General features: G+C 42.3%; 1 protein-coding gene across 4 annotated transcripts in view; it reads left to right on the top strand.

Annotated features, from left to right (window-relative positions):
• SOX6 (SRY-box transcription factor 6) overlaps positions 1 to 27,899 on the top strand; it is a 789,572-nt gene that overhangs the window by 293,966 nt on the left and 467,707 nt on the right. For all 4 annotated transcript variants that reach the window (XM_078681028.1, XM_078681029.1, XM_078681026.1 and 1 more), the window contains one exon: positions 12,629 to 12,863. In XM_078681028.1, coding sequence (XP_078537154.1) covers positions 12,629 to 12,863 — 235 coding nt within the window. The remainder of the gene's footprint in view (positions 1 to 12,628; positions 12,864 to 27,899) is intronic.

Raw genomic sequence — 27,899 nt, 5'->3', positions numbered from 1 at the left:
TTTGTCTGCTGCACACACCTGTATGCCTGCCAAAGGTTCCTTTTAACTTCTAGGGTTCAATGAATGACTAACCACTAGCTTTTGTAAAATCCCATTTGATAAAAGTGCTCAGAGGCATAATGTAATCAGTAAGACTGTTACCTAAACTAATTGTTATTATTTACAGTAAACCTTGACTCTCGCCTCAGGTAAGCCCTTGGTTTTAGGCGGTACTGAGAAATGCTCTTTTTTTCGTAGAGTTTTATATAGCGCGAACTAGACCCGAACCGAATCAGGTATCAGAGCGCTTTACATAGCACAAGTTACGTTTTTTTTTTTACATGAGGACACACACTTTCATTTTTAGGCACAGGGAGATTAAGTGATTTGCCCAGAATCACAGGAGGTTTTGGCGTCGTTACCGAGACTCGAACCCAGATCCCCAGGTCCGAGGTCGAGCGCCTTAGCCGTTAGGCCAAGAAGGCATGGTTTCTCTGCCTTAATCATCTTGAACTGACCACCCAGCTTGTCATAAAACTAAGCATAGAAACTCCTTACAGACAAGCAAACATGCATAGATTTTTAGATGAGCTCTGAGTGACATCAGTTCACAAGGAAAGTGAAGCAAGAAGTCACCTAGAACCCCAAAGTGAAAAACATCTCCAATATTCACTTTTCCCACCTACAATTGTATGTAATGTCTACATCTATACATCATTCACTCCCACTTTCAATAGCTGTGTGGGGGTAGACAGCGCCGGACTGGCTACCGGGCAGTCGTGTGTGCTGCCGAGCAGGGGGATGATTTCGTTGATGGGGACCTGTTTTTGCAAAACTAAATTCGTTTTGCTTTTTTTATTTCAAAGCGCACGCAGGTCCCCATCAGCGAAATAAGCCCACACCAAAGAGAAATTAGCCCCCAGCTCGGCAGCACACACAACTGCCCGGTAGCCAGTCCGGCCCTGGGGGTAGATGTATAATAGGGAAGCCATACAGAACAAGGCCTCACCTACCTCAGCCCACCGCCCTGTATTCACCTGATACCACTCACTCTCACCACCCTCAGCATTATTCATCTTCCTCCCCTCCCAAACAAAAGAAAAATAATACCTACCTTCTACCACGCACTCCTACCACCCTCAACATAAATTCTCTCCTGCACCTCACAAGTATAAAAAATACAATACCTACCCTCCTTTCACCCACCCCAGGCACCATCCGCTTATATGTTACTGCTGCCCACATCTCAAAACATCCCTCACCTACTGCCAGTGCATATACCCTCCCTCCACTTCCCAAATTGACTTTCTGCCGCTCACCCCCCCCCCAATAGCTTCCCTCCTGCGCCCAGCTCAAAGCTTCATTCTCTGCTTTCAGTTTGAGAGTTGATTGCTGGTGCCATGTATACAGTGTGTGAGCACCACTGTCAATGTGGCATGTTTTTCTCTGTCAGTGCAGGTTAGAAGGGGGCTACAGCTGATAGAAAATGTAAAGGTTGCACAGGCTCAGTCCTTCCTCTTCTGCCTCCTTGTGGAGAAAGAATGTGGGTGAGAGCACCAGTTGCTACTCCACTGCTTCGCCTGATGTAATGTAGTAACTGTGCCTTAATACCAGGGCACTAGGACCCTGGTGGCAATGCAAGCAGGAAAGGACAGGATATGGGGACTGGAAGGTGGGAGGAGTTGAGGAGGCGGGGAGTATATAGGGATATACGAGGAATGCAAATAAACAAAAATAAATAGAAACACTTCATACCTGCTTTCTCCGTGTTGTCTATTTAGTCCACAAGAGGCGACCCAACACCCGAGTCTCTGGAGACTTGGGCAAAGTGAGGGTTAGAGGGAAAGGGAACACTTACAGATATGATATAGCAACAGTCGAACACAAGCCGTGTTCCCAATTGTAACTTCATCAGGTCAGAGAATAACCAGTTGTAAAATCTGGATAGTCATAATGTTGGCTGTTAATGAAAGCCATACATAATAGTAAGATTGCTTTAAGGTTGCAAAATCTTCAGTTTACAAAATTATTTGGAGGGCTTACATGGTTGATAGATGTTTTTTTTATAGCAGTGTGTATGAGAAGTAGTTTGGTATTGTACGTGAGATTCAGAGGCATGCTACAAGCTTGCCACATCAAACATTTAGCTGAACTTCCAATATTGGTTGTTCCAATATTGGTTGAAGCGGATAGATTTGTGAGGAACAGTGCCACATTTGAATGTAATTACCAAAAGTTCCTTATCAATTGTCAACTGCTTTCTAGCAACTGATAAAGTTTATGTGACACTGGGACTGGGTCCAATCAGAATTGGTAAAGGTAGAACCCATGAAATCAACAGACACCTTCTGTGGCAAGATACTAAGATGCCATCCTGTATTCGAGGAGGCATGACCAATGGGTGACCACCAACAGTAAAGTAGTGCATCTATAAAATTCCCAGAAGCAGAGATAACACAACCCAAGGATAACCTTGAACACCACAGTAGTAGGATTTTGGGTCCACCTAGCATTAGGAGAGTGGTATTATAAGTGTAACCACAGATACCACAGAAATGGGCCAATGGTGTTCACCCAGGGGCAATAAAGCAATGGTGGTCTGGCAGTAAACTATAGGTAGAACTAAGAGGATGAGTAACGTAGAAACTTGAACATACCTTTGCAGGTGTTTGTGACCACTGCAAGGTGAATGAACAACACAGATGTTTCAAACGTAACCAAAGAGCCCGACCTAAAAAAATATTCTATTTCACTGCAACTGACCCCTCGTTTCAAGTTGAAAAGGTGGTAGTTGTTTAACTCGTCATGCACACCGAGATGCTGGCCATGACTTGCCCTCACCGTGAGTATACTTAGATTTAGAGGCTAAGCAGTAGATCGCCCGGGATTTGTGGCAGAGGTTTCCAACATTCTTCTCCCATCAGACATCTTTTCTCACCAGCCTGCTCCATTTCTCCTTCGCGCCCACCACTCAGCCACGTCAACTAATGCGATTCTTTGGTAATATATTTCAAACCTGGTTGCTGATTTCTGTTGCATCTTAAGGGAGAACTAATTGACATATAAACCTTTCGAAATTGAACAACAGCTCAGTGGAGTTTCCTTTAGGTCCAGTGAAGGAGCTCTGCGTCGAATAACAGGGCCTGGTTTTACGCTAATAACTCAAAAGATGCACGTTGTTTGTATTTGCGCTGCGCTGTAAGCAGGAAGCGTAACTACAGGGTCACTCCGTGCATTACTAAAACCTGTTTATGAAACAGAGGCGAAGCAGCGCCGGAATAATTGTATTCACTGTGTCATTTCTAAACTTCACTCTGAATTTTGATTTTCAATTAACACTCCCAATTTGAAGATAATTTTCTATTTAATATAATTGCAGGAAATAATTTATTGGCTGATTAAGATTGAGGGCCCGGCCTGCCTTATGAAAACACTCCCTCACAACCATGCCTTTAAGCAGGCTCCCTGCGCCGGCCACATGAACTCTATTTTTACAGCTGTACAGTTATATTTAATTGGGGTTAGGCATATTGTTCATTGGGGCAGCTTAAAGCTAAAATTATGCTTAATGGGCTAGGCTTACTTTTTTTCGGGTTTATGTCCAAATGGCTTTGCTTGACAGAATGATTCAGGCCATTTGCCAAAGGAAAAGTCTGCCATAGCACAAACCTCTCTGCATGTGGCCCCGCCTCATATCATTACAAAGCGCACTTTAGTCAGGCTTCAGAGTCACAATCCGAATGAATGAATATGTTCAATGTTCAAGATTTCTCCATAGAAGCCTCCAAGTGCACACAGGTTTAAAGTGAGCAGGAAGCAGGAGTGGGAGAGCGCCACCCTACTTAAAATTCCCCCTAAAATCTGAGATGAAAAATAATATGGTAATTTATTACCATTTTATTTTTCATCGACGCCCCATGCAGAGCATCAGGACGGGGTCGGAGTGGCAACAGCAGGAGGGAGGGTGGGCTCAATGTGAACTGTTTTAAGCCACACATGCGCACTTTAAGCATCTCTAACCTAGCTGTCTTAAGACAGCTGGGTTAGAGCAAGTGCAGGCCTCCAGAGCAAAGTGGAGCACCGAGTGAGTCCACTCCCTCCAATCAGGGTGTTGCTCTCATGCTGCATGAGTGCTGCCCCAGGATTGGTCAAGGGAGTTGCAGCATCCAGTTCCCGTAAGAAGATGCCCTGAGCAGAGGACGTCATTTTCGTTTTCAGGTAAGTGTATTTTTATATTGTTTTCTCTGGCACACGCGCCCCCCTCCATGTAGATGCTAGCCGCCACTGGCAGGAAGGAGTGCAAGTGTTATTTGTATAATCGTGGTATGCCTGTGGTTGGATAAAAATGTTTGTTACCCATGTTAAATCCTGCAGTTAACCAATAAGCGCCTTAGCTCCTTTCTCCCACATTTTAAGGATTGTATAAATTATTGGTATTCATTGCTGTTAATGTTATCCAATTTGACCACTTTTGGTGTCTGGTCATATATCTGTCCTTCATGCGCAAAGGGCTAGGCGTTCGGACCCTTTCCATTTTGCAAATGGGTTACCACCTCATCTCAGGAGTTATTAATTTTTCAATGTTTTGCAACTGGATTATGGTATCTAAACATTGATAAATTTCATAGCAGTTAGCAGTTTGGAAGGGCTGCCTACACCACGCCTCTTCCAAATTGCGAATCAGTAAAGGTTTACCAACTCGCAATATGGGACAGTAAAAACGTATTTTGTGGTCATAAATGCACCTATTTTGGAAACGGTTGAATTTGCAAACACACAATTGGTTATTACATCAAGCCCCAAGTACTCATATCACCAGTGCTGGGGCACTAGCATAAAATGCTGTACAAAATTGGAAAACGTTCCCTTGACCTGAAATCCATTATTTGAAAGCTACTGCCTATTCATGCAGCTATCAGGTAGAATGGTCATTGAGCTCCACAATGCTTCCTAGAGGTCTCAGTAAGCTGTGCCTGAAAGCTGAAGTGTGTGCCAGTCCATGGCTCCTGAGCATTGCATCTCACAGGCATCCTTCAATATTACACGGTATAGAGCATATAGCAAATGTTACCAGTAGTGCTATGACAGAAGATTCATAGAAACAAAGCACCAGGATTAAAAATGCTGCTGTACATTGCTGCTTAAGTAAAGGGTAGTTGAACAGGTAGTATATGTTTACGAATAAATCAGGGCAGATAAGCAGGAATGCCGTAGAGTAAGTATACAACTGGTTATATAAAACTAACATTGTATGCATGATTTGCGTTATGTGGGCAGGTAGAAGAACTTCACAGTCAGTCAATCAATCAGGGAATTGTAAGTGCGCTACTCACCCGTGAGGGTCTCAAGGTGCTGAGGGAGGGGGGGAGGGGTGTCCGCAGATCTGTTTAGCCAAAGAGCCAGGTCTTGAGGGTCTTCCTGAAGGTGTTCAGTTGAATGATCTGAGGCTCCCAATCTCAAACTTTCTTTTTCAAACAAAGGCCAAGGGGCTTGCAGCCCGTGTTATCCTTCTCTCCCTGTGCATTGCACTTACCAGTGGTTATCATTTCCAGTTTAAAACATCCAGGATGCTATCATGCCTGGAAAATGTACCTGGAACCCTGGATACGTTTATGTTTGTTCTTGTAATTGAGTGTGTGAGTATGTTGGTTGGCAAAGTATCAGTTTGTTTGCTCTCCCTTTACTGGAGCCATGGCAGGAATTACTACCTTTCACAGGACTTTCCCTTACCGCACACTAAAACACTGAATTGTATCTGAAAGTGATAATTACGTACCACTGTTGCTATCTGATGGACTTGATATTATTCATCTTCACTGAGCTCAACTTTTCAAAAACAGAACTTCTTAAGATTTCTTATACAATATCACTACTTTGTCCGTGAATCAACAGCATTTTACCTTCCTGTGGCACATACATTAAATCTTCTGTGTTTATTCTCCTTCTCTACTCAACTTCAGACTTCACATTGACAAAATTACTAATTTCAGCCTACCTGGACAGCAATTACTTAGGAGGAGGAAGCCTTCCATTCCCACATTCAGTCTTGCAAATTTGTTGACTCCCCAGCCATCTCCAAACTATATTGCTACAATGCCCTTTTATCCATCCTCTCCCTCGTCTCCTGCCTCCTCCTGACTAAAACTCATCCCTCATTCTTCTGTCCGCCTAATATCCAGGGACCAAGATGTGTGTCTACATCACACCTGCTTTGTTTATCTTCACTGACACCTCTCCATATTTCCCTTTGTATTGGGTGGTCTTCAATACAATCAATCCTGACCAATATAAAGCAGTAGCATAAAAAAGGACCAGCCGATGTGTCATCTTCTGCAGTAAATATTCTGGAAATGCCACATTGAAGGAGACCTAAAACTATAGCTCAACCGTATTTTTGGCTAACACACCATGAACAAACCTCCCCGTCCCTTGAACTTTTGTCTCACTTTGTCCTCCCTTTGATATCTTGTGACTCCAAGTAGAACCGGAAATTGCCTTTGAGGTCGTTAATCAATGTACAAGGCTTTCTGAGGGAAAGATGTCCAGGTAGCCCCAGAAATGTGCAACTCAAAACTTTCCTGTCTGAATCCAGTGGGTTATCTGACCCTCTGGAAGACAGTGCATAAAAAAGATAGCAGCGGACCATTGACATCAAATAGAGATAGCCGAAGGTAACACATGCTTATTCTTTAGTAGTCCTTGCTCTGACCCTGTTACCCCTGTTCGGGGAGATTTTATGGCAGCAACAGGAATACAATGACTAGGACTTTAAAAGCACTAGTAATGTTCCATTTTTCAATCTCTGCCCTTCCTACAGGCTCTCAGGAGCCAGTAGGAGTCTGTTGAAGTGTGAGGGATGAGATAATAACTCTGTGACATCGTAGGGACAGGGGGCTAAATGGTGTGTGACAACTCTACTCCTGACATTTTGTTGAATCCATGCTCTTGGAAGTACAAATCTGGAACAACGTATTAATTCCCACAAAGTTCACGCAAAATACCACATATTCAGAACAGATCTGAAAGCCACACTGCTTAGGAGATAATTCAATCAAGAAGTGTGTTTGTGGACATCCCCACTTGCTGGAATGATCCACCTTGCCTGGCCCACTCCCACCTTGCACCACTGCAGAGACCTGCTGCTTCCATTTACCACATGTTCAGAACAGGTTGTAAATTTATGGTGTCCGCATACTGTCTGTGTGCATATTTCTACCACTTAGGGCCCGATTCCGATCTCGCTGGGAAAGCCCTACAGCCGACTCGCACCCGTCGAGCTTTCCGAACGACTCGTGCTCCAGGGCTCTGAGCGACAGAGTACGAGGGGGGCCCCAGTGAAGTCTATGGGAGGCTGGTGTATGTTGCGTACTTAGGCTCCAATAGACAAAAAATGCACATCTGGGACAAGGGTGCCCCCTATCACGGGGACGCCTCCTCCCACCCGCACCGTGCATGCATGTGTAGAGGGGACACTTGGGCTCCACCCAGTGATCAAGTTGTAGGGTCCCGGATGAAGTGGGGGGTCCGCCACGGACCCCCAAAGCTTGTTTCTGGGAGCTTTTTAATGTTGGCGGGTCGGAGTCGATCCGTCTGCTCGACGTGCGCATCGTACTTGGTCGTTCGGGAATCCGACCCATTGCGTGGTGTACGTCGATGAAGTTGGAGTCGTCCGGACGGCGTTGCTGACAAGAACGAGTTGGTCGGAGCACGAGGTGATACTGGCATCATACTTGCTCGCTCATAAAGTGGTATGAGTCGTCCGGAAATCACAGGTATGAGACGGAGTCGCTCCTGACAGATGCCGTCAGGAGGCCCTTCGAGCTAGATCGGAATCGGGCACTTAGTGTATGTTTGTGAGTACACTTCCACTATAAAGTGCAATTTTTCCAAGAAAGTGTTGTTATATCGTGTATTTTGCCAGTATAAAGGATGCCCAACTAGCATTTGTTGCTACAGAACGTATTATGAAAATTAGGCAAATGTTTTTGCGGTCATTTTCTTGCTGTGCCCATACAAAGTACAACATTTTTGTAAAACGATAACAAAGTGTGGATTACTGGCAGTGGTTAAAATCCCGCTCCAAAGGTATCAGAGCAGGAGGCCTCCTGTCCAGTGGAATAATCTTTCCAACATTCCACCGATTGGGAGTAACCTTTGCATTCCCGGTGTTGGAATGCTCTCTGATCAAGTAATGCTGGGGTTTTATTTTTCAGTTTTCACAATATTTGTTTCTAGCGGTACTTATAAATATCATCCTCTTTCTTTAAAGGGTGCTTTAGCTGTGCAATAGTTTTGATGAAAAAATGTGTAATTAGACTATTTGATCCCGTAGTCATGTTTTCACTCCATGATACTAAATCTGAGCCTCTTCATTAATTGTGAGAAATGTAGAATTAGTTGTTAAATCCTATGTGAATATAGGCTGCTGCACAGAAAGTACTGTTTAAATCGGAATTAACTCAATTATTTTTCTTTGCACCTGAAACTTCCTTCACTGTAATATTCATGAAAGCATGTGACAGATTTGTAAATTTAACTGTTAGGCTCAGATTTCCAGACTCTTTAATCAGTATTTATTTGTCTGTAAAAACAGTGCTTGCCAGCTAATGATTTGCTAATTTGAACATGCCTTTGTGGCTTCCTATGTTAAGTGATTTGTGAATTTTGTAAAAAATGGTATGAAATCAATTAATGTTGGAGAGCAATCACAATTGAGATCTTATTCTAAAAGTTTAATAACAGGTTCCAGAGAGGTGTTTTCCGGCTTCAAGGCTATAGACAGGTGCGGACAGGCCATTTATTCCACCGAGCATTTCCCCGGTGGGCTGGAGGTTTTGGAGACTGGCTTTGAAAACCCAGGGCTGCTGCTTCTGTTACTTTCCCCAACTCCCCGAGGTTAACTGCAGCAGGCACGGGAAGGCTTCTAGAGCAGCACTGGGCTGCCCATTTTTTGCATCGGTCATTTTCCCGGTGGGCTGGAGACTTTGGGGGCAGGTTTGTAGTTGCAGAGAGGGTTACTGCTGACACCTCTGCTACTTTTTCATCTCCCCAGGAAATTACAGAAAAAACAGAGGGTGCTTTAGGAGAAACAGAGAAAAGAAAAGGGTAAATTTAAAGGGAATGAGATGTGAGAGGAGGAAGGGAGCGGCGCAGGTTTGAACATTTTGCCAGGGCTGGTTTTGACTGTCAGCCTGGACCTGAGTATAAGGTGCACTTTATGGTTATTCTGTGGTTTCTGTTCCTTAAATTCGTACTTTGCCTTGACTACTTAGCAATGGCTACTATCCTAGTATTTGCATCGAGCATGCGCCTATGTAGTGAAATGCAGATGTGGTGTGTGAAGGATGTGTGCAAATGGGTTAGCTTTATGTATGCTTTGTGTTTTGCGTGTCTGTGTTTATTTATGTTGTTTGCGTACATGTGCTTTTCTTCGGGGTGTTTTCTGTCAGCATATATCATTTTTGTGTGGTTGTTTACCTTGTACATTGTGCTGAGAATATGTGTTCGTGTGTCATATATGCATAGTGGTATGTGAGTTGATATTTCCGGCTCTATTCGATTTTCGGTTTACATATCCATGATTACATGCATTTTCTATGTATCTAATTGTTTATGTGAGTAGTTGGAATGCATTGGCTGAGTATGTGGGAACATCATTTTGTGGTGCCTGCATCTGTGCAAGTTGGCAATTTTTATGCATCTTTTATTTTTTATGGCTAAGCCCAAGGCGTGTACTTGTGTGTGTCTTCATGTCCGCTGTCGTTTGCAGGTATGTGTCACTATGTGTACATTATGGGTGTTTTTATGTTCAGTATGTACACATTTCAGTCGCTCTGTAAAAGTTTGTGCTTGCCTGTGCAACGGTGGTATTTTTGCCCGTGGGGTATGTTAGTTCTACTTGTTAATTTGTGTGTGTGAATATGTGTATGCTTCCATTTGTATGGAGAGTTAGATTATTTTCTATATTTGAGAGCTTATGCTTGTTTGTGTTTGTTTGTGCCTGTGCATTATATGGGTGGCCTTGCCTATGAAAGCTTAATTTGTTGGTTTTTAGCTTAGCACATATATTTGTGGCATGTGGATGCCTCTTTCTTTTAATTTTAATTTTCATGCATTTAGGTACAGGAGTTAATATCAGGTGCACAGTGTGTGCGCACGGGTGCAACTAGTGCATCCATCTGTATTTGTACATGCTCCAGGTTTGTGGGTGTATTAGTGCCCCTTAGTTCAGATGTTTGTTCATTTGTGTTCACCAGTTTCATGTGTGCTTGGTTTTCACACATTCTTATTTTTTTTAACATGTTGATGGATCCATGTCTAGTTGTGATGGGTGTGTGTTGCACATTGTTAGCTTCTTATTTATTTATACACATTTTTACATGAAAGGAAGAACATTTATCTTCAAATTGCCTCACCCGACTCTCTCATACATATCGAAAGTTACCACTGGTACCAAAGTGAGTAGTCATCAGAAAAACAGAAACAACAATTTACAAATATGCACCTTAAATTGCAGTTTGCAAAGCTTACCATTGGCATGTCGAAAACAGAGGATCCAGCTTTCTTTTATTAGTTTCAGTTTTCATGGCAGTATTGTCAGTGTTTTGATATCCCTTTTCCAGCCATTATCATAGGCCTAACACAATAATATGCTGGGTGATAAACATATACCCAAGATCACACAAAGTGTCAGGGGAACACTTGGACTTACATGTGCTCCAGGATCCAGCCTCCAGACAGTGTGCTTGTGAGCATATGGCCTGATGTTTGTTGATTGGCCTACCGTTCTTGACGCTCATGGGACTAATGCTAAAATAGTGCATGGATTCTAGCAGTGTTACAGCAACAGTGTGGTTCAGGTTACTCGCTGTTGTCCTCAAGGGCTGTGTAGTGCAGGAGCTGAAGATCAAGCCCGTCTTTTATCCATTGGATGAACCCACGATTGCGCCTGACTTTAATGCACAATAAATAAAACCCACAAAACTCCTAGTAAGCCGTCAAAGATACAGCACTTTCATTTTTAACTTCTGACTGATCAAATAGTTTCCTAATGTTTCTCAACTAAGCACTGACATCTTTATTTACAATGTCTTTTTTTCTTCAGGGAGGTTATTCACCTGAAAAAAATGCAACACCTTACAGAAGACCATCTTGCAAGTTTCTCTGCCTGGTGAAAAATGTCATTGGCGCTATTCAAACTTGCTTGCAAATTAGTGTTTCTGCCAAAGCGTAAGGTCGAGTTTCTTTCGGAAAAAACCCCTAACTATTTAGGCTATCTAAGCCGGTCCTAATTTGAAGCTGTGCGTCTGGTAACTGAAGCAAATGGCTGGTGCCCTGGTGGGTGCAACGCTGAACCGTTGGCTCTGAAGTAGTCTCTGGCATGGAGTCCCCTCTTGGAAGTGCTGAGCTGCCTGCTGGCAGGCACCAGCACACAGTGCCAGCACGCACAGCTACAAACCCACCTGAGATGAGGACGCTGGGAACTATTAAGGTGCACACAGATTCATTTCAAAACAACTATGAGCTAATATAAGGCCTTAACTTTACCTGAAGTTTATTTGGATGTTAGTATGAATTTAAAACGGTGCATAGCATGTGGGGTAAGGTACAATTACAAATTATATAGATATTGATATGCTTTTTGTATCGTGCTTCATAATCCAGCTATTCACATTATTCTTTAAAAATACATAAATACAAACAAAAAAGCAACTTTAACAGCAACGCAAACCTAAGTGGCTAGGGGCACTACCAGCGGATGGCTATTTCAAACAGTGCAGGCTGCCCCTGAGATGGCAGTAAACTAGGATGGAGAATGCCAGGGTTGGGGGAGAGTTGTGCAAACTGTTGGTGGCGAGTAGCAATTTTGAAAAATGTCAACCAAAATAAAATAAATGAAAAGGGCTATTTCACCTATGGCATGCTCTTTGCTCTGGTTTTCTAACTGAGAGGATACTTTCAATCATTCAGGAGGTTGGATTGTTTCATTTCTGAACAACTGCAGTAACTGGTCTGGCCAACAAAGGCATGTCATGTCCATCCTGGTGTACTTGTGTCTGTGCTTAATTTGAGCCAGTGGTTTCCGATACTCGGCACTAGCACGTAATTGTCAACACTGGCACTTATGTCAATCTGCCATAAGGTGGTGCTGTTTGTCTAATTTCAAGAGGAGCACTACAACAGTAGTTTTTTAAATCCAATATACATTAAAATGACTAATACCTGCCGCCCAACCTATTCTTATAGCTTTCGGGGTCTGGAATAGTCTAGTTGTCACAATTTTAGGAGTATGATGGTTAGTAGTTGTATTGCTTCTACCCTCTGCTGCGCTAGCTGGGGCAATGGATGATGCAAGATGTGGTGGTCGGTCTCCTGATGAGGGACCTGGCACTTATTTCTTTTACAAATGAAGCACTTCCCTGGGTTAGTGTTGGGGATATTACTCAAGCACTCTTACCCTGACTTCCAAGTGGCTACATAACCGGGTCACACGTGGGTTACTAAAGTGGTCATGTCTTACTTTTGTAGTAAATTGTACAGTGTATTGTGTTCCTGGCTCATATGAATGCTGTTGTAATGCTAATTATTGTCATCAAAATAGTTGCTGAGGTTGATATGCTTTTTTAAAAGCCACTTTTCTTGTTTGCAGAAGAATGTCTTCCAAGCAAGCCCCATCTCCATTTGCCTGTACAACTGATGGGGAGGAAACGATGACCCAGGACCTGGCATCACGAGACGGCGAGGAAGGCAATGACCAGCACATGTCCTCGCACCTGCACCCTCTAATGCACAACAAACCTCACTCCGAGGAGCTATCTACCCTCGTCACCACCCTCCAATCCGACGTTGACTGGGACAGTATGATTTCCACCCAGCATAGAATGGTGAGCCAAGCGCACAGTGCGGAAAATACCCTTATTATTAATGCCTTGTGGAAATGTTCCTTGGGGCATTGCTGCAAATAAACTACTGTAAATGTGGCCTTATGATATTCAACTTATTCGAAGCTACCTTCTGGGGCAGGTAGCATCCAACAAACATGCAGTTTCATGGGCGACCTCTGACACCTCCTCGCAGCTACACTGTCAGGAACAAAGAGGCAGAGCATATTTTATATAAACATTGGGTAGAGTGTACCACAAATGAATAAAACCCTTTTGTTTGAGGGACCAACGCTGCCTTTCAGGGTGGGGTGGAGGAATGGAAAATATATCTGTGATATTGATTTCTTAGAAAGAAAGAAGAACAATAGGTAGAGAAAGAAAGAAGAGCAGGAGAAAAAAATGAAAAGAGATGAAGGGACAAATAAAAATGGGATGAAAGGAAAAGGGTATCAATCAAGGCAGAAAGGAAGAGAAATTAAAAGAAAACAAAGAAAGGACGAAAGAATGGAACAGAAGGAAAGAGTGTTGCGGAAGAAAGGGAAAGATGGAAAGAAGCACATAAGGAAAGGAGCCAGAGAAAAAAGGGTAAAAGTGAATTAGTCAAAAAAATTATGCAAAAAGAAGTACCTTTTTATGAACTCGAGATCATGCGATTGGGCCAAAGAAGACTGTTGTCATGTTTCATATTTTTATATAAGGATTCCAACAGTTAAGGCTAGTATGTGTGAAAGGGTAATCTAATTTCCGAAATTATGATAGGGGAGCACACAGCTCAGCGCAATCTGGTGTATGACAGAGGCACGCATGGTTAAACCACGTGTGGCTCTACTAAGCCACCTGAACTACAAATACGTCTCAACAATGCATCCCTTTACCATACATGCCTTTTCCACGCATGCCTTTACCACGCAATGTCGTGGTAAAGGAATGTTTGGTACAGATGTGTGGTAAAGTTTACGCCCTTTTCCCTCCACCCTGAGTCCTAAAATCCTGGCCCCTGCCCTAAAATCGACCCCTCCCCAGCCGTAAAAACGACCCCGCCTGTTAAACCTTAAACTAACCTGACTCTCCCTGCTTTAACAACTGCCCTCTTGCCCTGAACACGGCCCCCCCCCTGCGCTGATCCTTAAAATGCTGCCCCTTCTTAAAACCTACCCGAACCCCCAAGCCATGAGCCCTAAAAACTGCCCCCTCTGCCCTGGAAACTGCCCCTTCCGCCCAAGCACTAAAACTTTGCCCTTTACCTTAAACCTAGCCGACCCCAGCTTCCGCCCTAAAATCGTCCCTCTCACTTAAAACATACCCCCTTTGCCCCTTGCCCTTCAACCTAAAACAGTCCCAACCTTTAAAACTAGCACCCCACACACTCATCCCTAGCCCAACTTACTTTGTCGCGTCCCCATCCTTCACACTGGTTCTACTTTCCGGTTCCTCTCCCACCAGCCTGCAGCCAGAACGACGGCTGCCTGGTTCAGACATATGCGTGGTTAAGGCAAGCAGTGTTCAGCGGGCTTGTAGCTGCGTTAAAAAGTCAATTTCCCAGTGCAATCTAACTTGATGCTCTAACTGATGCCCATGTCAGTAAGGACCTGAAGAATAGACATTATATCTGGAGTGAGTGAAGCGGGTCTCCTTTGCATCGCAGCTGCTTCACTCTGCTGCTCCATTGTCCATACAAGTCAAAATGAAATTGAACCAAAATGGGGCCTGGCCTGCCTGGTGGTGCTCGACTTGTGGTGCTTTGTCGGTACACCAGCCTTAGCAGAGGGCCCTCTGCTGCTTCGTCTTGCATCTCCAGGCTGTTTCGGGACTTTTGACAGAAACACGCCACAGCTATGCATTCTTGGATCCTTACACTGCTGCTCATAGCTTGGCAGCAACTTGAATCGCTGCCCTAAAGGTTTGGACCTGATGTCAAATTAGATCTATCTAGCAGTTTCGATTAACATCATTACATTTCTTTAAATGTTTGTTTAAGAAGCTACATTCAGCTTCCAGAAGGCCTTTGCTCAGAACGGATGTGGGCATGAGACCTGCGGGAGAAGCAATCACCTTTCATTACTGTAGGAACAGGCATTTAACTGCACGTGCATGTGGAGATCTTCTGAGAATTGGCTAAGCCTTGATATTCAGCTCTAGCGTTCACTCCACAAAAGTGTGCATACTCTTTCAGAAATGTTACAGAACATTTACTGTAATGGAATAGTCTACCATAGTGCCTCAGAAGTCTTTTATTCATTGATTCATTCATTGGGTGCATAGAGCCCGCTATAATTTGAAGGCCATAGGTGAATATCCCCACAGGACCTTTAAGCCTCTTTGGAGCTCTGCAAAATGCTAGCAATCGAGCACCTAGAGCAATACCGTCTGTTCGCAGCGCTATGTAAATGCATTAATTATTAGTCAAGTAATTCAGATTATGTAATAAAGGGGCATATGTAGGTAATTTCCATTTTGCGATTCCCAAATACCGATTTTTAAGGAATCGCTATTTGAGAATAGCAAAACGGAATGTAGGTGAAAATTAGCAATTTTTGTGTGAATCTCTAACATTCCTTAATTGCGATTAGCAAATTGCAAATCGCAATTAAGGAATGAGTGTCCCATTCATTCCTATGGGCTAAGAGGCCCATAGGAATGAATGGGGATACATTATCAAATTGCGATTTTCTATGAGAAAATCGCAATTTGAGAATCGCAATTCTAATGGTGCCATGGTGTCCAAAGGACACCTGTTGCACCCCTGGAATGTTCCTCTCAGTACATGTGGCGCACAGACATGCCCTATGGGCATGTCTGTGCGCCACAAGGCACTTTGAATTAAAAAAAATGCATTTAGAAAGGGAATCGCAAAATACCATCTACTTAGAGTAGGTGATATTTTGCGATTCCTTAAGCCAAAATCGCATTTTAAAATTCACCCCTACATAGCATTTAAGAAATCGCAAAATTGCGATTCCTTAAATGCTTGAGCAAAATAAGGAATCGCAATTTTTGCGATTCCTTATTTTGCTAATGTGCACCTACATACCAAAGCACTGTTTGCGAATCGCAAATGCCGAAATTCGCCGAATTTTGCAAACGCCTACCGACATATGCCCCAAAGTGCAATGCTCAACATGTACGTTAGGATTTCAGTCGTAACATTGAATGTTGAACTAACGATCCGATTTCAGCTCGTACTCTACTGTGAATACACTTTACACAGCTGCAGAGGATAAAATGCATGCTATTTGTTTAATAATTAATCTACAAGGTACACTGCCACAAGTAGCATCATGAAGCTACAGAATCATCGGGGGAAAGAGACAATGGATAGAAAAAACAACAGAACAGCCAGGGGCTGGAACTCCACATGGCATAAAAATCAACACGATTACAGGACTTTCTTAGTGTTACTGGATTAGATGCAAATCCAAAGGAAGCCCAATCAGAGGCAAGGACCCAGCACACGAAAGGGCGCTCCTTCGCCAGGGAAACACGAAAACTGCTTAGCCATTGGGCACCTATGTAAACCCAGTTTTAGATCTTAAACTTTTCAATACAAGTAAGTGGATTCAGGCCTCACCTCAGAATGCTTAAGGCTGCTTGATGGCAATCTGTGCTATAGTAATATTACACACTGCACCACAGATTTTAAAGATTCTACATCAAAAGTAAGGGTGGGCGGAGTTTTGCAGATTTGCATTATGTGGAATTCCGTGGAGTTGCATAAAAACTTGGTGGAATTCCATAGAGTTCCCCTCCACCCTAGCAAAAAGCCACCATTCTGCAGGAGTTCAGAAATGGATTGGAGATGCTGCCTTCCAGCCCTGCCACAGCTCTTATTTAGGCAAATCAAGGTTGGAATGGCAAATATCACCAAACTCACTTTCCTGCTCCCAGTTTGCTAAAGATTCTGAGTGACTGCCGCGTTACAGTCCAGTATTTCAGAGCCATGGGTTTCATTTTCTGTGGTCCCTGGTCGCATCATCCCGGGCCCCGGTCTCAGCTGCATCCTGGCAGTGCTCGCCTCTCATAGCTCCGTGAGCAGCGCTGCCTGCCCCTCCGGACCCAGAAGTGGAGGAGCTTTGGCTCTGCGGCCTCCTCCAGCCTGCAGTGGACCTGCTCAAGAGAGGCCATGGTCCGTGGAGAATGCGTGACGACAACAGGGCCTGGGTGGGTCCTGGCCTTGGTTGTGCAGCACTCCTCATCCTAATGGACTGGTGCCAGGGCCTGAGTGGGGCCTGGCCTCGGTCGGGCAATGCTCATCATCATGGGCTGGCATCTGGCTGCTGAACTCCGCTCCGCTCCGTGAGAAGCTGAGGTTTTTTTTTACCCAAACTCCGCGTTCCAAGCGGAACACGGAGTAAAAAATCTTTGCACGCTCTGCCAACGTAGCAGAGCTCACTGTCCACACTTAATCAAAAGCAGCTTAGAGTAGTAATGAGCAAATCGCAGACACAGAAAGACCTGTCTGCAGCTGAGAAGTGGACAAAAGAAGAGTAAATCACTTACTAAGAAATACTCATTATTCAAGCACACTACACTGCACTGAACAAAAGGTTTCTTCATAAAGAACATACATAGGAGCCAAACCCACATTAAACTTGCAAAGGGCAGGAGAAGCAAGGAACGCTAATTGTGTCATGGCTTTCAAATAGTAGAATATCACACTGCTTGTGCGTCTTCAACCAAAAAGTTGACTGCAGAGAACAGCAGAAGTGCTTCTCTCAGGCGTAGAGAGCTTTGTTCTTCATAATGGATTATGATTGAGCTGTTCACTTTATCTCGAGGTAGAATTTTGCTCATCTCAATAAATAATAGAACAGTAAACCTTTTGTTATAGAGCTAACCTACTGGCCTAACATCTCCAAGGATTATTTGAAGGTAACACCAAACAGATATTTGGAGTTCACTCAGATGCATCTTCTTTCCCTTTCTCTCTAGTGAGAGGCATTGGCATCATATGTGATTGTCATGCAACAATTCCACAAGAGACTCTTAAATTTTACTTTTTCAAATTCAAGAACCTATGAAAATGTCTAGGCTGGGAAAGGCTGCCATGACAACTAGCATGTTGTTATCAGGCTGTAAAGTCTAGCACCTCGTAAATGGCCAGGTGTACAGAGCACTTTTGTGGTCACAAAGGGCCCGATTCATAGTTTGCGACCACAACAATTCTTTATGTATCAAACAAAACCATTTTCAATTCAGGAACAGGTTTTCAAATCTCAGAATGGGTTAGAAGAGTATAACAAATCTCTATTTGGAAAGGGCATGTTGAGAGTTCTGTAGTCACAATAAAGGCTCCTGAAAAAAGACTATTTTCATGCCTAGAGGCTAGAGAGGATATTGGGTTGGAGTAACACCTCCTACTTAATTATACAATACCACGACTAATTACTCCAACTGACCAGATGATGGTCATTCAGAAAGCACTCAAGAGGGAGGACGTGAAGAATGAAGTGTGAGGGAGTTTGTGTTACTTCACCAGTATGGTCGGTCTCCCTATGTACCAGTCAAGGGCATTCCCTATCCTGTCAGTGATGAAAAGGGCAGAGTAGCTGCTCCTTATGTGTTGTGATAAATAATTTATCTATCACATGTGGGTCTCCATCTGTAAGAAATAAACAGAGAAAAGGAAAACAAAAATCATACAGCCGTGTATGAATATACATGTGCAATTCCACACACGTGTTTCCAAATTGGGAGACCAACCATAGCCTTGAAGAAAGTCCTGGACCTTCACGGCCGCATATGGACTGAAACATGTTGGCACTAGGGTCTTAGGACCATAACACTCCTAAAATGATCCCATTTTTATGTGATTTCAATAACCCTGACAGACCCAACAATAAAGGAAAACCGGGGATCTGTCGGAGGTTTTTTATCTATATAGTCCCCTTGGCCTCCTATAACTTCAAAGACCTTCCAACACTGTGGTCGAGCCCACCCCGACTTCTAGGCGTCGGGGTGACCCTATGATGAAGCATGACACCACTAGGATGTGTGAGGGTAACTAAACAAAAAGGAATTGCTTCCTTGCTCACCTACTGGTAAAGTAACACAAACTCCCTCACACTTCATTCTTCACATCCTCCCTCTTGAGTGCTTTCTGAATGACCATCATCTGGTCAGTTGGAGTAATTAGTTGTGGTATTGTATAATCATGTTGAGAGTTTCCCTTCCAAATAGTTATTTGCTATTGCTATGTTTGGCGACTGAAATTTGGTTGCAAAATATTGAAAATTTACTGATTGTCCACATCCTTCTTTGTGAATGTAAAAGAAAGATTGTTGGGGACTAGGCAGAAGTCCAGGGGATAACAGGGCTCTCTTAAATAAACTTTTAAACAGTTTCAAACCTTGAGCCTGATTTAGATTTTGGTGGATGGGTTACATCATCACAACGGTGACAGATATCCCATCTGCCAAAATTTATATCCCATTATATCTTGAAGGATTTATATTTCGACAGATAAAATATCTGTCATCCTTGTGATGGAGGAACCCGTTCATCCAAATCTAAATCAGGCCCTTTTGTTTTTAAACGCAGCCCCAGTTTTTATGAAAAGAATAGGCTACATAAAAAAGTGCATATATATATATATATATATTTAAGAAGTGACAGACATTGTGGTCTGCATCAATTTGCCATCCCATTGACGGCTACAAATCATAGTAAGTCGCAAGTTGTGACCTAACTCATGAATAGTGATTATGTACATTGAATTGTGACAAAGTATGATTCGGAACTTTGTGAACAGACCTATTGGTAAAACGTTGACTCACAAAATTCCACAATGGTCACAAAAATACTGCAACACATATTTTGCGTCCAGTGTTTCGCATATCGGGCTGAAAGTTCATAAAAGAGAAACCTTTGCAGAGCTTGTGCCCGATGGAAGTAATACTTTGCCCTTGCCTTGCTAGGCATACAATGCAGGCCCAATGAGGTCATCTGATTATTTCCTCTATCCGTAGGAAAATGTGCTCACCTCTCACTTTCCAACACCCATTCGTGATTGATGACTTAAGTGGCTCATATATCTGGATCTTAATCATATGCAACTGTGCAGAATACATAATGGTCTATCATTCAACAGAGAAGCGGAACAGAATGCAGCAGTGATACACAAAGCTGACCATAGTTCTATATATGTACTTGTCAATGTGTTACAGTTTCAGCACTGAATCATCACAACCAGGTCAATGTTTATATGTTACTTTTGATTTTCAATCACAGGGTGTGATCCGCATATGCCTAATGAATTAGCGACTTCCATGCATCTCATATATATATATATATATATATATATATATATATATATATATATATACATACATACATACATACATACATACACACACACACATATATATATGTTTTGAAATGAAAATCCTCATGTCTATGTGCCTGTGCTGAAAAACGGAACTTTGCCACATATTTACAGCATGCACAATGCACACTGGGAGCAGTAGTTCGTGATTGCAGTCACGTGATGTACCAATTCAAATTGAGCTTGAATACAACTGGGCGCTTGCAAGTCCAGTCTGTGAAAAAGGCATGACACCGAAACGTTGACTGATGGAAGCAGGCACTTTTTAAACTTTGGAAATAAAGCATGTTACTACCTCACTGGGCCTCACCTCGTTTGTTCTGCCAGGAAGGGGTTAAGGGGCTGCCCTGTGCCCTTTTGTGAGGCCGCCCTGAAGGGCCATGAGCTCTGATAACAGGGAAACGCTTGGATGCGACTTTTGGATATGTATATATATATGTACATATATTTACCAAAATAAACAAAGATTAAACATAAATTATAGTTAAGAAAACGTTATTAAACTTTGGAAGGACCAGAAAGTAGCTGCAAAAGTTACTGACAGATGTTCAGACCTCAGTAATAGTTGGAAAACTTTTCTTGGAGTATTATTGGATACTTTACAGTCTTTGAAAGCCCCAACCATGTAAGCAGAGAGACATAAATGCTGTAATTGCAAGGACTGATAAATACATCTTTGCTTGTGAAAGGAAAGTCCAAAGCTTCACAACCTCAACCTGCCTTTTCTTGTGAGATGCTGTGAAGGGAATTCTGACACTGATTGGATGACAGCAGGGCAAGCCCTCACTCTGAGTAATAAAATAGTACTTTATTTCACTATACTATTATCTACATGTTTAAGGGTTTGCTACCACAGCTTTCCTGTTTGCTGTGTACACTATGGGCTTCATTATGATGGTGGTGGAATTGCCTCCAACAGGACGTCAGTGGTGGTCTAACCGCCGACAGCCCTTCGGTTCAACCACCTCATTACAATGCTGGCGGTCGAACGTATTCAGTTGGGGGGCAGACCGCCATCTCCGGCAAGATTTCAGATCCCGATGGGGCGGTGGTCCAAATCCTGAATGGAGGCAGCACTGAGCCAGACACCGCCGTCTGGATTATGATATCTCTTTCAGACAGCCTGTTCATGGCAGGAACACTCCCATGTACTGTCTTTCAGAAAAGGCCTTTGGGGGCCCCAAAGAGGGCCCGGTCCCTCGTGGGCCACTGTAAAGTGGCCCTGAGGACACTTAGTACCCCCACTCACATCCATGCACCGTGCATGGGTCATGGTCCATGTATGTGCAGGAAGTGCATCTATTCACGGCGGCTTGTGCTGCGGCCCTTTTCCCGGGCCACAGCACAAGTCGCCATGAAAATGAGCACTTTGCAGCCCGGTGGTCACATCCTTTTTGGGCGGTCTGACCACCTGCTATCATAATAAGGCCCTAAAAACATGAACACGCTAGTTGTTTTAGAGTATTTCCTATTACAATCAGCCTTTAACCAAAAAGATTCACCAGAGAACATTATTTTATGAGTCTCCCATTTCATGAACTCTTTATCATGCACATAATATTATTATTATATATAGCGCACACTCATCTGAGATTCGTCATTGTGCACTGCCAACCGTGGTCAAAATCTTGTCTGCATATTGCAAAAGGCCTGGAGTATGAACTGCTTACAGCCAGCCAAGCCTAGCTCAAATCCACTTTACAAAAATACTCCAGGAGGAATTCACAACCAGACAGAAAAACATAATTGATGTGGTGCATACAGCACCCAATAATACATTTCTCTTTCCCATTTATCCAGCAGCATCAACTAATGCGTGAGATGTTTCCAATATACAGTGTAACATTACATGGAAAATCCAATAATATTGTTGTATAATATAATGATTTCAATCATGAGAACAGAACAAATGCATTCATCACCACAAAATCAGAGCTTTCCCACGGCATGGAATTGAGACCAAAATCTGCCTGGGAAAGTTGTACAAACCAACCACACACTGAAGGAGGCTGCAAATAGATTGGAACTATAGGGGCTTTCGTGGCTGAGTCATGGCAGCCCATTTGGATCTGAAAGAGGAAAATGACAGAGTAGAAGACTGCCAGTCCGACCATGGCTTTTGCAGTGAAAACTGATTTTTTCTGTAAAGGTACCCAAACAGGACACAGTGAGAAAAACTAGGGTTGGAGTAGATAAGTCACAACTGCCAAATAGCACTTCTTCACAATTATGGAAAGGTTTAATAATGTTCTCAAAATCATTAAAAAAATGTTATTCATATAATTCACAACATGAATATACTTTGGATTCCAAAATATCCTAGTGGCTCCAAAAAGATAGCCAGGAAGTATAATTTAAGAAGGGCCTGATTACGAGTTTGGCTGTGCAGGAGCGGGGTGGCATTCCGTCGCCCTGCTCCTGCACTGCCAAACTCGATCGCCAGCCGCCTGCCAGATTACGAGTTTCCTCATTGTCTGGGGGGTGGTCCTTTGACGTTCCCCTGGCGGTGCTTTTAAAAAAGGCACCACCATGAGAATGCCAAAGCAAATTCCTCCATGGCATAACAGGGGTGCATACCATGTGCCACCATGTGCCACCCTGCATTCATCCCCAGGCCTGAGGCAACAGGGGGCCCTGTAGGGCCGCCTTAGTGTCCTCACCTAAGTAGTTGTATGGCGTGAACATCACCATGAGACCGCTGGCAAAGATCAAACTCGTAATATGCATGGTGGGGCCTCAGCTGCCCTGCCAAGCATATTGGGGCCTTACACCGCTGTGCCACCACCAGGGATCACAGATCCCTTGCGGTTGAGGCGGTGCCATGGAGGTCTGACTGCTGCAGTTACAATACAGCAGTCGGACCACTGGTGTGGCAGTCCTTGACCACCACCGGACCTCCACAACGGGTTAGGCAGTCTAAACTCGTAATCAGGCCCGAAGTCCTACCTACATTTGAGGCCTAATAATGCATTTCTTCTGTGTCAATTTCCTCTTAATCCTGTTTCCATCACTTCTATCACTTCAGCTCTCTGTCATACATTTTAGCCCATCTGAGCACACCAAGTTATTAACAGTCATGGCACACCAAGAGGAAGACTGACATGCATCACCAGTGGAATGCAGAGTTAGTATTTAATTCTGTGATAGGTGATAGTGGGTTGGGTGTGTGACTGAACATCAAGGTCTATACTGTTTCACTATGCATGTGTTGTACAATAATCTGCTCCGCATTTAAAATATGTATTTTTCTTTTGCTTACTCTTATTCACTTGCCATCCTTCGTATTTGAACCCTTCCTCAGGTTTCTTCAAAATACTGCAGCCCCTCATTCTGCTTGGCTTTGTCGCCTATGAGTCCCATGCTATCCAAGTACCCCTTGACAAGCGAAGTTTAAGTCACTCTAGGTGAACATTCAATGCGATCTGAAGTTGAAGATACATAGGTTGTCATTTGCAGTTTGGTGTAATGTGAGCACCGCTCTACCATTGTAAATGGGTGGTGTTCATGCGCTGCCAAAATTGCAGTTCACTCTCTCTATTTAGAGTCAAGGAAGATCAGGGTTTCTGATGGTGGAGCCTTTGCAGGATTCAGCGTGAGACACAATTGACCTGCCACGGGGCCTTCGGGTCCTTGTGGCAATCATCTCGCCCTATTTAGGGTAGGACATATAAGGCATGGTGATCCTGGGCAGAGATCGTATGCTGTAGCTCACACATGAAGGGAGAAAGAAACCTTCCCATCAGCCATCGACTTTTTGTGTCCCAAAATTAGACTCCCATTTTGGGAGTTTTTCCTTGAAAAATAAAAAGACTTTGACAAGTAGATGCATGAAACACTGGACTAGGCTTCACCACTGCTTTCAAGAGCTGCATCAGCGATGACTCCAGTAAAGGCAGAGAGATCCCCGCCGGCCAGGCGGGATCTCTAAGTATGGCAGCCAGCCTTTTGCTGAGAAGGCATTAGTGATGGCCTCTGCTCTGTGTCTGACCAAAATAATGAATCAAAAATATTGTGGGCAGCAAATATAATTGGCAGAATATCATAATGTGAAATATTTTGTGGGACGTAATACTGACGGAAAGGAAGAATGTTGTTTTTTAAGGTGTTGAATGCCATTTTAAACATAATTGTGCATAATATCATTATATTTAATATAGTTGGATGCAATATTGTTTTTAATTACTTTGAAATATAATTATTTATTCTAGTATTATAAGTTATTAGTCTTATAATAATAGTTGTGTTGAATTTATTATAGTATAGTTAGTAAGTTTTTATAGTAAAATATTTTTTTAATTTTAATTAAAATGTGTTAATTTAGTAGAAGAGAGAGGAGTTAGCCTAATGGCTAGGGCGGTCGACCTCGAATCTGAGGAACTGGGTTCAAGTCTCGGCAATGACGCTGAACATCCTCTGATTCTGGGCAAATCACTTAATCTCCCCGTGCCTAACAAGAAATTAACGTGTCCTCATGTAATGAAACTGGTGCTTTGTAAAGCGCTCTGATACCCGATTCGGGTCAAGTTTGCGCTATATAAAACTCTGTAAAAATAAAAGGGTGCTGGGATTAGGGTAGAAAGTTTTTTTCAAATGTCAATTACTGCTTTTAATATTAATTAATTTTTATGTAGTTTAATGTTTTAATTTATAACTAATTATTTAAATGAATGAATCGAATAATTATGTTTTATTACGTGTTAATTGGTTGATTAGGATATTTAATTATTAAATTGTGTTAATTAAATCTCTATTTATTGTTTTGCTTTTAGCTGTTCTGTTCCATAAGTAACCTAATATTAATATTTGTTCCTTTTTATAGTATGTTTATTAATTTTAATTGTTTGTTGTATAGGATAGTTGGAGGAAAGTGATTGATTTTCAAATATGTGCACTATTTCTAAATAAAATGTTTTATTTTATTTGTAATATAGAATTTGTATCCTTAAAATGTAATTTTATTGATCTTATATTTATTGCATATTATTTTAAATATATATATATTTTTTTGGTTGGTATTTAAATGTTTTACTGAAAACATTTAGGATTGCGATTGGTGAATCAGGCCCCTCTATCGTTAAATTCTTTTCCTAATGTTGCTTAGATAGGATTGGAGTTGGAATAGCAAATCTGAATCCTACAGTAACACTTTCCCCAATATTGCTTATTTCGGTTTTTTTCTTTTTAATTATTTTTTAAATATTTTTAACTATTTACAAAATTGCATCATTTGTACGTTTCTGGGAATATATTATTATTTTAAGTTGCTTTTTATATCATTGTCCAATCGTTTTTGTGTGTGTGTATATATATAAATATATATATGTATATATATATATATATACACCCACACACACACACACACACACACATATGTGTGTTCTTATTGTTATTAGTACTTTTAATGTAATTTATTTTTATTAGCTCTTGACGTTTATTTTTTTTAGGTATGTTTTCATTGTTATAATTTTTTCAATATTATTTTAATTATTTATTATTTAAAAAATTCATTTTTAAATGTAATGAAATATAATACCATGTTTTTTGACAATATTCTGGTTCCCAAAATTTTGTTTCACTATTTTTGTATCTAAAACATAATATTGTGGTTCCCAATATTTTTTCACAATCTTTGTGTATTGTAGTGATATTGTCCTCAATGTCATGTTATATAACCCCTCTGCTGACATGGTGGTCAGGCAGCCTGGCCACAATATTATAAATCACCCCCATAGTCTATATTTTGTGGGGTGCTAGAACATGTAACTAAACTATAGAATTTTTAAGGAGGAAACCTTTTGCCATAACTGATTCAGTATCTGCACCCGTGGGTGGATTTGTGAGTGTCTCTTTATAAAGCACAACTTCCAAGCTACATTCTGGCTTATCATTGTAAAGAATGCATTGGCTGCACATGTTGATAAACTCTCACTCCCTTTTCATAACAAGAATTGCTTGCCTCAAGGGACTTTGTGTATTCATCATGTCTACAAGCCAACATACTTTGTTAAAACTCCCACACTATAGTTCTTCCCAGCAGTGATCTTAGAGGGTGCAATAAAGGGATTTAAGGAAATGGGAAGTGCTGCTGCCAATGAACACCCCAACTTGGGGGCCCATTTCTTTCGATGTATCCCATAATTTGTAACAAGTGGGTAGCAAGAGCTGCCTGACTTACAGTGAGATTATCATATCAGCAGCCAGAGTTTAATACAAGCAGAACAATGGCCTGGGTGTGGGCCAGCCCTCTGTGTCGGCGAGCACAGAATTCAAGCCTATCGCTTCCAGTTTCCCTCCATGGCTCTGAAGCACAGGAAACAATATCACGGTCTCCGCCGTTACGATGAGGACTCCTTTGATTTTTTTCCTGGCGGATATGGAGGGCAAGAACAAAGCAAACATATAAATCTCAGCAAACTCTGAATAATATGATTGCAGAACATGACCCAGCTGACACTCAGCCTGACTGAAAATACTTCACCACTAATTGCTGCACAGCTGGAACATTAAAGTTGAGCGTGGCCATTTTTTGTATTTCCTTGGATGCTTGCCGCACCAGTCACGGGTTCAGTAGGGGCACGTGGGTTGATTTTTCCTGCTGTGTCTCTCTTTGTGATGTTAATCACCATGCAAGAGATTTGATTCCCGCCTCCGTTCTATGGAATGCCATAGCCAACAATCCCATATTATAAGTTCTAATAGTGAAGCAGGTGTATTCTTGTCCTCAACATTGCAAATCTTGTCCTTCACGCTGAGGTACATCAAACACCAGTGAAGAGGTTCGGCTGCCACCACCATTAGGTGATGCCCAGTTTAGAACACCATAGTCCTTTTACTATTGCTGTAGGTTCGTGGCAGGGTCCATACCAAGGTCCATCTGGTGTCCACTCCACATCTGAAATGGTACCGGAAATGTGAACACCACTCACCTACTGAATGGCTTATAGCCGGTGGGCAGAACCAGAATCAGAAATCCACCAACCAAGAATGTTAGTACCTCTGTGACTTCAAAAGTGATTTTAGATCTTGATTCCAGACGATTTAACCTCATTGCTTTTTTTAAATTTAATTTGGCGCGATTTACTTCATCATCACATCTCGTTATCAAACCATTGCACGCATGAAAGTCGACTGTTGATGGAAGTGTCTGTTGTTATCGATCTATGCCTTAGGCACTCTCATTCAATAAATTCAACATTTAGGATGTATTTTCACTTAGTGCACCGGGTGGATAAATGGCTGGATAAATTCATTTGAGTGTTCTTGTGGCAAACAGGATTGCGCCTGTTGTGTCTTTCTTTCTGATATTAGTTGGCAGGAAAGCAATATGATTCTAGACCTATCCTCATCCTATGGAATGTCATTGCCAGCTACAGCCACACGAGTTGTGTCACTAATGTGGTGGCAGTACTAGCAATAGGTGGACCATGTCAGAGGACTCCCACTGCTCATGCATATGGATGTCATTTCTCAGCACCACACCACTTGCCACTCAAGCAGATGGCTTCTGTGCAAAACCTTATTATTTTACTAATTAAGTACTGCACTTAACTGTATATGTTTGAACTAAAATTCATGTATTTAATTTGTTTCAAAATCATCGGTTTTATTATTATTCTTTTTTATGAGTTGGATTGAGAATAGTCCTTGCTTGCGTGAATTTTACATTAAAAACTGTTAAAATATGAAACAATACACTCACTTTTGGAATGCTTGGG

This window comes from Lissotriton helveticus, chromosome 3_1 (genome assembly GCF_964261635.1).
Source record: "Lissotriton helveticus chromosome 3_1, aLisHel1.1, whole genome shotgun sequence".
In the NCBI taxonomy this organism is placed as follows: Eukaryota; Metazoa; Chordata; class Amphibia; order Caudata; family Salamandridae; genus Lissotriton; species Lissotriton helveticus.
The sequence above is the reverse complement of the archived record's forward strand: the minus strand, read 5'-3'. Positions and strand labels throughout refer to the sequence as shown.